Here is a 13,368-nt window from a genome sequence, read left to right as displayed (position 1 = left end):
GATATTGGGGAGTGATGCACAAATGCCTTAACCCCCAGCCGGAGCCTACAGTGAGGCATGTCATGTGTGTATATCAGCGCAGCTCGAGTTGACTGCCTATAGCTCGCAGGCTTCGCTCCATTAATGAATTCAGCTTTTTCCAAAATGTTGCTCTACCTACGGACATACCTTACCGCTCACTTATCCCTGATTATGATGATTAGACATTAAAACTGACAGGACGTGGAGTAACTTTAATCTTCTTTCTGTGTGTCTTCCTTAAAGTAGTCTCTGGCTTGGTAATGTGAGTACTGGCATTCTTATGGCATTATCTTATGTTCATATATTTGACAAGTTTAGTCAGCAAAAAGCTGGAGTCATGACTCCTGTGAGGCTTCACTGTTTCGCTTCAACTCAGATCACCACCATGCAAGTGAGTATGTGTGTGTGTGTGTGTGTGTAATATCTTACAGGTATTTTCTTTTGTGTGACCACCACAACAGTGTCTGACCCCCGGATCCCCACAGATGTCAACCCGCTCTGGGAGATGGCTTTGAAGGCATACTCTGCATGAAAGCACATGTGACACACACAGAATGAAATAACACAGAGGACAAAGTTTTGAATGTGACAGAACAGAACCAACAACACAGCACACTGTCAATATAAAGACATAGTAACGTGACAAATAATGAACGTAACCTATAGCTACCACTGGAGAAGTCAACACACTTTAATGTGTCAAATCACATCAAAACTTTAACTTTAAATTTGACTTATAATGGCGGAGTGTATTACAAAAAAAATAACTTTTTAAACAAAAAGCAAACTTTCGTACAGTTTGTGATGCTAACTGCACTCCACCCAGACACTAACACCCGGCCGGCTAACCCCTTTAGCTACCCGGGTAGCTAATCATATTTTTGAAGCATTTTAGTCTTGTTTGTACGAACAGTAGGTTTAGTAATAACACGTTGTAATGGCAGTACACTCCTCTTGTGTAGTAGAAAATGTAACTATGCTCCAGGACTGAAGAAGCGGTTAAAATGTGAGTCTTACCGACTTGGTAGAGGCGGCCCTCCGGGGAGAAGATGGTGATGTGTCTGTCGAAACCTGCGTTTGAACCGCGCGACATTTTTTCTCTCCTCGTGACCTCAGATGAACTTCACGACACTTTAATATATATCTTATATATCTTTATATCGTCCCGAACAATCGGCTATTCTTTTCTTTTTGACGCTCAGTAGATATGAAGCAGCATGCCTGTTGTTGCAGCAGGATAATGGATACTTCCCCGACAGGTTTTTACTTTCTCTTTCAGTTGTTGTTCAGTGAGCTAGCAGCTCCTCCATCGGCCACACTCATTATTATTGGATGGCAGCAATAAGGAAGTCGAGTGACTTTAGACTGGGCCCCTCTCCTTTCACCTGTGGGAAAGTTTCCATGACTGTGGAAGAAGCGCTCCTTAAAGGACAGAGGCATTGTTAAAGACTTCAGCAGTCAGCAGAAATATCAGGGGGAGGGATGAATGGAGAGCAGCGGGGCAGACATCCCTCTCTCCGGCTCTCTCTGCGGTCACTCAGCTGCTGCTGGCCCCCGCACTCACAGCCAAATGTCAGGCCGCAGGGTTGGCTTCTGTCTCAGCCATAAGAAACGCAGGAGGATGAACCTGGACGCGTTTGCAGACTTCTGTGCGTAAGTTGATGCGGATTTTGGACTTTTTAATGTATGTATATTTAATGAGTGAATGGGCAGGCCCTCATAGTGGGGCCAATTCATTAGATATTCAAAGGCGAAATGTGGGGTTGAGTTTTATTTCATTTTCTTTGAACAGCAGTACAGGTTACCTCGGTTAGGGAAAATGTAATAATGACTACTGTAATACCAACTGGCACCCGGACAGTTGTGCAGTTCTTTATCCATATGAGGCTTCATTGCTGCTTGAGGAGCTTTATTTATTGGCAGCCCTGTTTGACATCAGGTGACTGTGTAATGATAACCTTCAGACTATAAACATTTCAGTATTTGTCCTGCAGGGGCCATGGAGTAGAAGTGGTGGAGGTAAGTGTTTTTCTTCACATATAGAAATGAAATCAATAAAGGTTTGAATAAATGCAAGTGTGTGGTGAAAAATAAGGAAGAGGATTTGCCATTTCATCCGTGTGTGTGTATGTGAGGGTCCCTGTGACTGTGCACGTGAAGATGAATCTGCATGCATGATTTTTTATAAATGCCATAAGACGCACAAACAATCACACACAGCATGTTGTAATTTTAGTCCACAGGTTAAGCAGTTACAGTTAAAGCATGGCAGTAGTTTGGGAAAACCGTGCACCCACAGACACACACATGTCATGTACACATGTCCACAACTTTAGTAATCCATGTCACAGCCACCTGCAGCCCCCTCCTGTAATCTTCTTCGTAGCAAAACCATGAACAATGGCTGCCTGATTGTAACTGCATGTGAATATCTGTACAGGAGCGTGAGAGAGACCTTTTTACACAGTGACACCACAAATAGCAGTGAGAATAGTCAATAGTTACAATAAACAAATGAGATCATTGCAGAGAAAATATGTAGCGCCAGTCAGCTCCCACACTGCGTTTCACATTGTCTGACCTCGGGTTCACAGTTCACAGAAACCTGCTGCTATACAAGGAGCACTGAACTGCAGTGTGGTGGGGTGAAAAATAAAAAAAACCCTGACCACAATTCAGTTAAGTTAAAGAGTGCATGTGGACACAAACGACATTAATGTGTTACAAATAAATTTAACACGTTTTTTTAAATAAAATTTCCTGTTAAATTAAACTGCAATAAAAGACAAAATACAGTTTTACATTTTTGTATTATCACCGCTGCTTTTCCTGGTATGACTAATCAAAATGTCTGTAATGAGGAAAACTGAACGTTTGTTTTACGCAAGAGTCAAAAGTCCTGGTTGGTTTACTATTTCAAAACATGTTGACAAGTCTCTGTTGACCAGTTGGTGAGGAAAGCGGTGCAGACAACACGTAGTCTTTAGTTTATCACAAGAGATGCATCCCTTCCCTTACACACCAAAGCAGCAATGCTGACTATAATATAGTACACCTTTAATATTGTATGTCATTTACATATATTCCCAAACATTACCTGAAGACAATTCAAATGAAAAGTATTGTGGAAAATGTAGTGTGACAGATTCACTACATAGGTTGTGAATGTGTTCCTCTCCTCTGTCAGATTGACCTTGCGCAGCCACTGGTACCCCAGGGACCCTTTGACGTTATCGTTCACAAGCTGTCTGATGTCATCGTGGAGGCTGAGCATGACAGCCAATCGCAGCAGCTCCTTGCCAACTTCCAGGTAGGGCTGCGTTGTAAAAGACCTTTTAATCCGCTCAGAACATGGAAGTCTGACTGGGCAAAGTGGGAGAAAAATTCACTTGTATGAAATGTATGCATGGAGGAATATGTGTATGTCCTGCACTGAGGTCCTTTTTAACAGGAATATTAATTTTCTTTGCAACTGCATTCTTGTTAATAAGTAATTATCCATTAATTCACATTGGAAGTGAGAAGATTTCTCCATCTCTCTTTTACATTGCAGAGTTATGTGTCAGCTCATCCCAGTACAGTTCTTCTGGACCCCCTGCCCGCCATGACCCAGCTACTAGACCGCTTTGCCTCTTATCGGATCATGAGCAAGCTCCACAATTCACTCCGAGGTGAACTGCAGCTTCATAGTGTGTATTGTAGTTTACTGTCGCTTGTAGATACTAACACAGCTTCCTGTTATATTCTGTCCATCAGACTGGCGTATCTGCAGTCCGCCTTACCTAGAGATCCACAGTGACAGTGACCTGTCATCCATTCAACAGGCTGTGATGACCCAGGGCCTAAGCTTTCCTCTCAGTCAGTTCACTCTCTGTCTTTCTGAAGCCTTATCTTTAATTTCACTAGTTAAGTTAAATTACGTAACCACCTTTCAGCTTCTTTGCGCGTGTAAGTGAAGCCTAAAAGCTCATGTGTGGCAGCCGTTTCTCAGGCTGTCATGGTTCTCACACTTCTGAATTTGAATATCCTTCTTTCCTTTTTGCTTTCTCATAAAGTATGACAGAACCCACAAACACTTCCTCTTTTTCTCTGTTGACCCCAGTTTGTAAAACCAGAGTGGCACACGGCTCACTTTCCCATGAGGTGAGTGGTTTGCTTGAAAATCGTACCTGTGCAGTCGTGTTTGTTTCGTTCAATCACTGTTGGGTATTTACTCTCTGTTCATTTACGGTGCGGTGTGTGTGCAGATGTCTCTGATCTTCAGTGCAGGGAGTCTGGCTGATATCCATCCTCCCTGTCTGCTCCAGAGCTTTGTCAACCACGGAGCTGTTCTGCACAAGGTGTTTGTGGTTGGAGACAGGCATTTCTGCGTAGAGAGACCCTCGCTCAAGAACTTCCCCTCCGGTCCCTGTGGTCAGTCTGCACCAGACCGACAAAAATATAAGATATTTTCCTGCCTTTCCTTAAATTCCCTGCCCTGTTAGTTTTTTTTCTTTCTTTTCTTACCTTTCCTGCCTCTTCCTTTCCCATACTTTCCTTTCCTGTCTTGTCTTTTCTTTTACTTCCCTCCTCTGTATTGTAATTTCTTTTCCTGCCCTGTCATGCCATGTGCCTGCTTTCTTGCTTTGTACTCTGTTAGGCTACCTTGTTTTTCTTTGCTCGGTCTGTTCCCTGTAACCGTTCCAATTATGGTTTTCTCTGCTTCCAGACCGGAAAACCATTTTCTTTAACAGCCATCAGGTGTCAAAGCCAGAGTCAAGCTCTGATCTTACAGCTGTAAGTAATACAAGTGGCATCACACATTAATGACAAGCCATGTACGTATGCGTCAAACTAATGATCTTCAGTATGAGAAAATTTCTTCCTAGATTCTTTTAGAAGAAGTAAGCACCATATTGTATGCTTTATATTAACGTATCCTAACTTAAAGGCTAATATGTCTGCAAAACTGCTGGAATAAGCATCATTTAAGGTGCACATACATACTGTCAATAGTTCAGTCTAAATTTACAGGTAGACCCTCACCGATTTGGCACCTGACTAGGCTGAAATCCAACCTAAAAATTTTCTTTCTTCTTCTGTTCTCCAAGCTGGATGAGCAGATGCCCTGCCTGCCTCCCCCCAGCTCAGAGGCCGTGGCCGCCCTGGTCAAAGAGCTACAAGTCCAGCTCGGCATGGCCTTGTTCGGCGTGGACGTCATCATTAACATACACACACACACTCTCACCGTCATCGACATCAACATCTTCCCAGGTACTGTAGCTGTACACACACACACGAACATACACGCACACACATTGATGTTCTGATAAACTTCTCTCTCTCTCTCTCTCTCTCCCTCTCAGGCTATGAGGGAGTGCCCCAGTTTTTCTCCTCTCTGCTTAGCCACATTGAGTATGTGTTGGACAAACAGACCTCTGCTGGTCCCCAGGCTACAGGCTCTCCTGAGTCAGCACAGACTACAAGTGGTCCATGTCCTGCAACAACTGGCCTTTGAGTCACCTCAGGAACAGATCGCAGGTTGTTCTGTGTTTCATCAGCTTCCTAGGACAAATAAAGTCATCGGCACCGGCTTTTTCGCTGTTTCGTTGGGACCAAACTCAGCTGTTTCCAAGACTTTGCTTCAATTGTAAGAAGTTATTTATTTGTAATTTGTTAACATGACTTGATCCTAAAGTGTATCCCCTGTAAATCACACTAATGATTTTGTACTGTTAAGTGATTCTGTTCTCTTAACAAGTCGACAAACCAAACGACAACAAGTAACAGTTTAATACACTTTGCGTTTATTGATTGACAGGTAGCATAGAAGAAGATACAGCAGGCACAAAATACAGCACTCTGACTGGCCAGTAACATTACAAATGGTGTTTTTGTTATAATTTTTCTTTCCTGTTGTTCGAAATGTCCTCTATGCCCTTGTGTCACCCCCCTGCAGACATTTCCTACGTCTTCCTTGCTGGTTTGTAAGATACATTTTGTGGAAACATTTTTGCACTTCTATAGAAAAAAGAAAACTACAGTACATTAATTTTTCATTTATTCGCAAGTGAACAAACATCTCATCTTTGGAATAGACAGTAATGAGCGTGAGAATCAGTGTTGACTGATCATATGTGTTATTTTTACTACGTGTTTACACAAGTCGACCGGCTACTTTGCCAGTGTTGAAATACATAAATGTATTGTAAATCTTGGCTGTGTAGAAAAAGAGATTATATCTGCTGTATGAGTACTATATGATGCATTTGGAATACATATTTAAATATATTAAATAATTCATTATTTGGCTAATTATTGCATTCATATGTGCTCTATTCTATATTGTGTTATTGCAGTAAGTGGGCCTCCAATGGCAACCCTGTTTACCCTGCAACTGTGTGCATTTCTACCCAGTGTCCTCTTGGGGGCGCTGTTGCTTCATATTTCCTATGACCTTGGCTTACAGACCATGATATCTGATATTTACACAAATGACATGACTGCCATGAAAACTGTGATGTAACACTACTGAGCATTTATCAATGTTATTGTTACCAAAAGACAGAATGGCTTTAGTGTCTCCCTCTTCCCTCGACTACTCCTTGGCTTGTTAAGATAAGAGTGCAAAGCTGGCTGAGAACCTGAAGTGACACTTTTAGACCTTGTAAGCTCTAAGTACATCACGTACTGACGCCACATACTAACCACACTCAAGACAAACTTAACATCTGACATGTGTGTCAGCGTGCAGACTTTTCACGTTTTGTTCGCGTCACCCTGGTTCGTCACAAACAGTCTGGTTTTAACAGTGCGTGAGCCAAATGAAACACAATCCTTGTTTCTACTTTATCATCAAAGAAACGGAGAGGAAATAATGACTTACTCCTGTGTAGAAATATAAGTAATGCATATTTTTAACAGTCAAAACAGCAGGAACAGCTTACATCAATTATTGCACAAAATAGATATTGAAATACACATATTACTTATAGTAGGGAATCAGTTTTTCCCACAAAGAACACACCATCAAGGATGATACCTTCAGAGAAAAGAAGCACTGCTTGCCAGGATTCATGACTCAGATTTCAAATGATGGTGTTTGTGTGGTTGGCAATCTGCAGTCAAAAATAACGTTTCAATAAAAGTGCTGAATGCTTTGCATCCATGGCCATTTACAGCTGAAGTGAAATCACCTGTCTACCTTACAAACAGCATTTACTGAGACAGAGACACGAGCGGAGATGGACACATCTTTCAAATTCTTTAGAAAAATGTGTCTCTTTTTCCTCGAAACTCAGACACATTCGAATGAGCAAAGAGGAAATGTCAACAGCATTTTCCTGGCAATCTAAAAGCAAAAATTAATCAACAGTATGTACAGTTTCTACTAATGTCCATCTACAGAATAACATCTGAAGACATTTCTCTGAGTGCTGCAGGGACTTGAAGGCTGTTAAATGGAAAATGTGTGAGCTGGATGTGTGACTGTGAATGCAACAAAGGGTCTTGTCAGTCTGCTGTGTGTGTGTGTGTCTTATCCTCTGCGAAGCTCCCTCAGCTCTGCAGCAACTTTACGCAACTCTGCTTCAATCTCCAGCAGCTCCTGTGGCCAGACAAAATGAGAATATATGACACACAGTCATATATATGACATACAGTGCAAAGGGAAAATATGTTGTACATATAGCTAATAATGGGTGCCTGCTGGTAGTTGGAGGGAGGAACATAGAAGCACTGTATATACATTTTGAACTATGTGGTTCACTTTAAATATGTACTTTTTCCCTTGGAGGTCCAAAACTGATACCTAATGGTGGGTCATGAAAAAGCAGACACCTATTGTATATTGTAAACACTGTATTGTTAAGATGCAAAATGTAAGAAGTTTCTTTAATTGACTGACTTCCTGCACTTTCGCATGTGCTTACATATTTGTCCTTGTACACTATAATTACACTATGAGTATTTAATTAGTTCCACCTATATAATAAATAATTAAACTGTACTTTGCAGGCTGTAGTATAAAGTGTTAAAACACACACACACACACACACACACATATACACGTCATATTATTTGCACCAACTTACCTCCCCTTCATCTTCCTCGGCATCACCCTCCTCATCATCCTCCTCCTGTTGCCCCTCATCATCCTCTCTGACGAATTCATCCTCATCTTCCTCACCCTCCTCCTCTTCCTCATCCTTGTACCTCTCTCTGTCAAACTGCTGCGTAGCTTCATCACTCGCTTTCTCCATCACTCTCTTCTGCTGCGGCTCCTTCACCTCCGCCGCCTCCTCCTTCTTCTTGACCTCATTCTCTGCTTTCTTATCGGGCTCCTTTCCTTCTTCGCCCTCCTTCTTGTCACTCTTCTCGTCCGCTGCGCTTTTGTCCATGCCGTCCTCTTTCTTCCCAACCTGCGTCTCCTGCTTTTCCTCCTCCTGCACTCGTTTCATCTTCCTGACGAGTTCTTCCAGCTCCTCCTGCTTCTCTTTCCTCTCCCTCTCCTGCTCTAGCTTGCTTTTGCTGTCCTGCTCTTTGAGCAGCTCCTTTAGCTCCTTCTCTACCTTCTCCTTCTCTACCATCAGTTCCACCTCGTTCTTCCTCCTCTCCTCCATCCTCTGCTTCTCCAAGTTCTCCTCTGTATCTCCCTCCCTCTCTTTGTTCTCCTTCTCCTTCTTTTGCTCCACCTCTTCTTTCTGTTCTGCTCCTGAGCCCTTCTGGATCTCCCTCTCCTTCACCGCCTCATAGCGTTTCTTCTTCAGCTCTTTCAGCAGTTCTTTGAGCTCTTCATCATTCCTCTCCTCCTTCCCTTTCTTAGTGATCTCTTCAGCCAGCAGCTCCTCAAGCTCCTTGGCTCTCTCCTCTTCATTGTCCCTCCCTGTGTCCTCTATGCGGGGCTCCTCCATTATCTTCTGCTTGGTGTCATCTTCCACTGTCTTGTCTTCTGTCTTTTTTGCAAGGTCGGTCACGTCTCCCTCCTCCTTCGCCTCCTCATCCCCCGGCTCGAAGTCGCTCTCATCGTCAGCCAGGTTGTACTCATATCGCTGCTTCTCATCCTCTTGCTCCCTTTCTTTCTCTGCAACAGTAATTTATAGCAAAAAGAAATTAAACACCAAACTGGTCTTTCTATGTTTTATAACAGTGACAAGTACGTTAAAATACACCAAAGTGAGTTGTTTGTACCATCAACAGCCAGCTTCTGCAGCTCCCTGAGCAGACCCTGATGTCTTTGCACCTCATCAAGTTCCTCTGCAAAATAATGAAGACACAACACTCCAGAATAATAGCACAACAAAAGGAAGTGCAGAATACCAACATCTACAAATGTAACATGTAACTGTCAAATGTAACAACAAAAGGAATGTGGCAAAACAGGCAACACAGACCAGAATGAGGATAAATATCAGCAAAAAAGGCAAAGACAAAGCTAATGATATAAATCATAGATAGATCAGATAATTAGAAATGTCACCTGCTAGCTGTGGGCCACACTCATGTTGTGACCCGTCTTCATTCAGTGTCTCCTGAATAATACATTCAACCTAGAAGCACAATACAGAAAATGGAAAAACACACACAATTACTGGCAATTATGGCTACTGGTAATAAAAACATATATATATACATATATATATATTATGCTGATTGATAGGGGAAATAGAAAGGACTTGTTTCTGACCTTTGCATCATTAAGGGGTGAGGTTACTGGCCGGCTTCCCACTGAGGCACAGAGAGAGAGATGAGGGAGTGTGAGGGAGAATGGAAACACAAATCAATACATTTAGCATTTCTGCAGCGGCAAAAACTGCACCAAACTATGTCACCCAGCACCACAGATGAACTAGTTTGTTGTTAGGGCGTGGGTGGAACTGTTCCCTCATTAAGGTAAGCACAGTTACCTTGGTAAAGCGTCACAGCAAAGAAGCTTAACTCCATCTCCCTCTCTCTCCAGGATGCAGACACTCCCAGAGGCTTTAGCTAGCAGGTAGTTTCCCACCAGGGCTAAATCTGTCACCAATCCCCGCCTGCCAGCAGATCATTAAAGGCACACTAAGCAGGGCCATGAGTGCCTTTTTCTCACGGAGATACACTGAATCTAATCTAAACCTAAATGTCGGTATAGATCACAATCCATGTTCAGCCTGCAGCTTATTGTTTTGTATTTGGGTGCAAGATATGATGCTGTTGAATCACGGCGCCTTCATTTAGTCCTGAATCCAAATGTCAGCCGTCAATAATGTCAGATAATTTGGCCAGGTTAGAAAGATGTTCCTGTTTTCTGTCAAATGTCCACTACCAAACCAAATTAAGTCAATCAAACTCAAATTAAACATTTATATTTACAAAATATTTTAATATTCCAGTGATGGTGGATTGACTAGAATCTTAATAATTAAAATAATCAACTATTCACTTCCTTATCTAAACAGGCGTTGCTTTAATTGACTTGTTATGAAACTCTTCCACAGCAGATATGATACAGACTCCGGTGCATTGGTTCCTTCACCTTACATGACACATGTAGAAGCTGTATGTTTGATTTAAACTCTGTGGTCTGTGTCAGCACAAAGCCAGATCAGTACAGATCAGGATCAATTGGACTAATTGACACCATGTCCACTGATGAACCCCCCCTCCCTGCAGACACGTGAGCTGCCTACAGTTTGGCCCTGTAATGCCTGCAGGTCCATGTGATGGTGTGTGTGTGTGTGTGTATGTGTGTGTTTTCCACTCTCTGTCTAAGCTGTGACACCCCGGGCCCATAATTAACGCTGTGATCTAGCTCTGGGTTTATTGGCTTGTCCAGCTGCCTGAGCCCATGGTCAACCAAACTCCATTTAAAAAAAAATAAAAAATCCAAAGCATCCAAGTTAGGGGACTGCAGTTGGTTAATGGACCAAATGATTTGACAAATTCAGCTCCAAAATGTTGCCTTGACTAAAACCTAGAGCCACATGTGAATCAGAAATATACATGTGCACCTATAGGGGCTGGGAGATGCGCAGTAATGACTTTTAAATGATACCACTCCTCTCTTGGCATTTGATTGACGTCGAGCAGCAGTAATACAGTTACCTTACCTACAGCTGCTGGTTCTGTGGTGACATATAGTCTATGTTTTCAAGTACACATAGCTGTCACTGTGATTGGATGGGGACTGACGGAGAAACAGAGCCACAAACAGTTTATATAGCGTGCTCTATGTAGGTTATCGCCTGTTACTGCATAACACTGCGCGTAACACCACTGCAGACTAACATTTACCCTATTTCCACAGCCGTGTGTGAGATGGTGGGGCTCTGTACACTTACTTTAACTCATTAACGCGTTCCCACCGAGCTCTGTTCCGCTCACCTGTGCACAGCTTTAATTCCTACTGTGTGCTGTTCAGGAGGACTGTTTCCAGTATAGTCAAATATGCTTGTGTTGACAATCTCCATCCCAGCCAGCACCAGCCCCGTCGGTCCAGCAGACACACACAGAAAGGTGGGCGCATAACAAATTATGTAACAACGCTTTTGTTTAGCCTATTAGTGTAAACCCCTGAGGCTTCCGCCGTTAGGTTAGCATACACCTCCAGTCTGCCCCATAAAGTATTGTTCTAACGCATTTAGTTCCGTGTGTTTGGAGCCCACGGCTGGTTTCGAGCCGGTGAAAAGAATAACAGGGGCTACAGCCGAGGCAGCAGTGTGTGAACGATGAGGCTTGTCTCCGGTGCAGCCTGCTGAGAGCTATCACTCGCATTTTGTACCGTCATTTCCCACTGAGCGCCCCAATATGAACACACAGTGTGTCGGTGCGGTGAGTGTGATGGATGCTTACCTCCGACGGCAGCCCAGAGAAAAACTGCGGTTATCAAAATTCCCATAGGATCCGGACAAGTGAGGTTCCTGCAGGAGATAACCTTGAAATAACGGGCTGTATCTTCTTCACACACCCGCCGAGCGAGGTGGAGCCGAGCACTGTGTGTGTGTGTGTGTGTGTGTGTGTCAGGTGACTGAGACCAGATCAAACCCTGTTAAGGTGCCAGAGATGTCAGATGGTCGCCCTGTACTTAGTGTGTTAACAAAATGTTTGAGGATTCGCGGTATTTAATCAGTGTATCTGAGCAGATTCTTTCAAGTGTTTCCCAAAGCTGGGTCCGTGGACCATTTTCAGGGCTTCAGGGGTGCAAAAGTAGCTACATAGAAAATTAACATCTCTGTAATTCCACTCTATTCAAATCCCACCATATATCTATATGTGTGTGTGTGTGTGTGTGTGTGTGTATACCCAGTGAGTGAATACTATTCATCATTAAATCAGTTTATTTGCAAGGTCAAACATCATCATCTCCCCAAGCTGCTTGTTAATTACTTAATTACACAACAATTATTGATCCTTTGTAACAGCTGGTAATGTAACACATAGTAACAGGCCTGTGTGTCACCTCTGGGTGCAGTTTCTATTGCTGTGCTCCATTTACAGGACCCCCCTCAAGGTCACAATGTCATTGACTGTGTTTCTGTGTTCATGTGTGTATAATGTATGACAGGATGGGGCACGAGAATAACACAAGTGAGCAACACATGAGACAGAAAATAAACACTTTTATTGGTTATTTCTTGTTATGGTCCTCCTGATGAGCTGGACAGTAATCATACAAGCTTACATTCACAATGACATTTGACAAAATAAGACATAAATATATTTACAGTGATAGTAAACTGTAAGGTTGAGGTCTGATCCGTCGCCTCAAAACATCGATGCACTCAATTCCAACTCACTGAATCACTGTATTTCATTTCATTTGAGGAACAGCGGAGATCAACAACTTGTGAATGGACATAGAGCAAAGTGTATGAAACTCCATATCCATAAAAAATCCATATTAAATATCTACTTCCTGTCTGACTTGAGGGTGTTGAATGTGAACTGGCTCCAACCTTACTTATCTGGTCTTGGGAGCAGGCCTGGGTGGTTGGTGGTGCTGGTTGGGTCCGATGTATTTCAGCGGAGTGTACTTTGGCTTCTCGATCACTTCCAGACCGAAATACGGCTGCAGGGCTTTGGGGACACGCACTGTTCCTTCCTGGGGAGATGGAGAGAAACAGTAATGCAATTTAGCATCATTAATAACACTGTGATGTAAATTTAAGCAGATTTTTAAGTCTTGACATAAAAATGTTGGAAGTGTTTTGAATTAGCTGGGTTTCCGCTAGCTGGGTTGCAGTAAATCCCTAACATCAAAAGAGTCTTTTGAAATTCTTTATATTATTTGACAACTGGTTGGAGTTTAGTCATTTCACCCAACCCTAACTCTTGAATGAGCCAAGCTGTGATATTTCTTGCACAATTTCTCCACCTCAGGAAAATGTAAAC

General features: G+C 42.7%; 4 protein-coding genes across 4 annotated transcripts in view; 1 reads left to right on the top strand and 3 right to left on the bottom strand.

Moving 5' to 3' along the window:
• The window catches only part of psma6l (proteasome 20S subunit alpha 6, like), a 4,699-nt gene extending 3,333 nt beyond the window's left edge, over positions 1–1,366 (bottom strand). The window contains exons 1-2 of the mRNA XM_035679999.1: positions 1,039–1,366; positions 451–545 (exon numbers count right to left, since the gene is read on the bottom strand). Of these exons, the coding sequence (XP_035535892.1) occupies positions 451–545; positions 1,039–1,114 (171 nt within the window). The 5' untranslated portion in view covers positions 1,115–1,366. The remainder of the gene's footprint in view (positions 1–450; positions 546–1,038) is intronic.
• LOC118341679 (inositol-tetrakisphosphate 1-kinase-like) lies at positions 1,363–7,068 on the top strand. The gene is made up of 10 exons (XM_035679998.1): positions 1,363–1,674; positions 2,016–2,040; positions 3,209–3,331; positions 3,575–3,692; positions 3,778–3,879; positions 4,124–4,164; positions 4,269–4,434; positions 4,730–4,797; positions 5,112–5,274; positions 5,367–7,068. Exons 1-10 carry the CDS (start codon positions 1,508–1,510, stop codon positions 5,516–5,518), a joined length of 1,125 nt encoding a protein of 374 aa, XP_035535891.1. The 5' UTR covers positions 1,363–1,507; the 3' UTR covers positions 5,519–7,068.
• A 454-nt stretch (positions 7,069–7,522) lies between these two features.
• Positions 7,523–12,038, bottom strand: LOC118341678 (cilia- and flagella-associated protein 251). The gene is made up of 6 exons (XM_035679997.1): positions 11,830–12,038; positions 9,686–9,726; positions 9,479–9,548; positions 9,190–9,255; positions 8,094–9,082; positions 7,523–7,606 (listed from the first exon to the last, which is right to left on the bottom strand). The coding sequence occupies exons 1-6, from the start codon at positions 11,873–11,875 to the stop codon at positions 7,538–7,540; spliced, it is 1,281 nt and encodes a 426-aa protein (XP_035535890.1). The 5' UTR covers positions 11,876–12,038; the 3' UTR covers positions 7,523–7,537.
• Positions 12,039–12,579: 541 nt separating this feature from the next.
• sars2 (seryl-tRNA synthetase 2, mitochondrial) overlaps positions 12,580–13,368 on the bottom strand; it is a 7,142-nt gene continuing 6,353 nt past the window's right edge. The window contains exon 16 of the mRNA XM_035679995.1: positions 12,580–13,078. Within this exon, the coding sequence (XP_035535888.1) occupies positions 12,938–13,078 (141 nt within the window). The 3' untranslated portion in view covers positions 12,580–12,937. The remainder of the gene's footprint in view (positions 13,079–13,368) is intronic.

Source organism: Morone saxatilis, unplaced genomic scaffold (genome assembly GCF_004916995.1).
Source record: "Morone saxatilis isolate NCDOM2014 unplaced genomic scaffold, NCSU_SB_2.0 Contig8, whole genome shotgun sequence".
Taxonomy (NCBI): Eukaryota; Metazoa; Chordata; class Actinopteri; family Moronidae; genus Morone; species Morone saxatilis.
The sequence above is the reverse complement of the archived record's forward strand: the minus strand, read 5'-3'. Positions and strand labels throughout refer to the sequence as shown.

Coding starts and splice junctions, on each gene's coding strand:
- LOC118341679 (XM_035679998.1), top strand. CDS start 1,508: ATGGAGAGCAGCGGGGCAGACATCCCTCTCTCCGGCTCTCTCTGCGGT. Junction 1,675..2,015: donor GCGTTTGCAGACTTCTGTGC/GTAAGTTGATGC, acceptor TTTGTCCTGCAG/GGGCCATGGAGTAGAAGTGG. Junction 3,332..3,574: donor AGCTCCTTGCCAACTTCCAG/GTAGGGCTGCGT, acceptor TTTACATTGCAG/AGTTATGTGTCAGCTCATCC.
- LOC118341678 (XM_035679997.1), bottom strand. CDS start 11,875: ATGGGAATTTTGATAACCGCAGTTTTTCTCTGGGCTGCCGTCGGAG. Junction 9,549..9,685: donor CACCCCTTAATGATGCAAAG/GTCAGAAACAAG, acceptor TTGTGCTTCTAG/GTTGAATGTATTATTCAGGA. Junction 7,607..8,093: donor CCGAGGAAGATGAAGGGGAG/GTAAGTTGGTGC, acceptor GTCTGGCCACAG/GAGCTGCTGGAGATTGAAGC.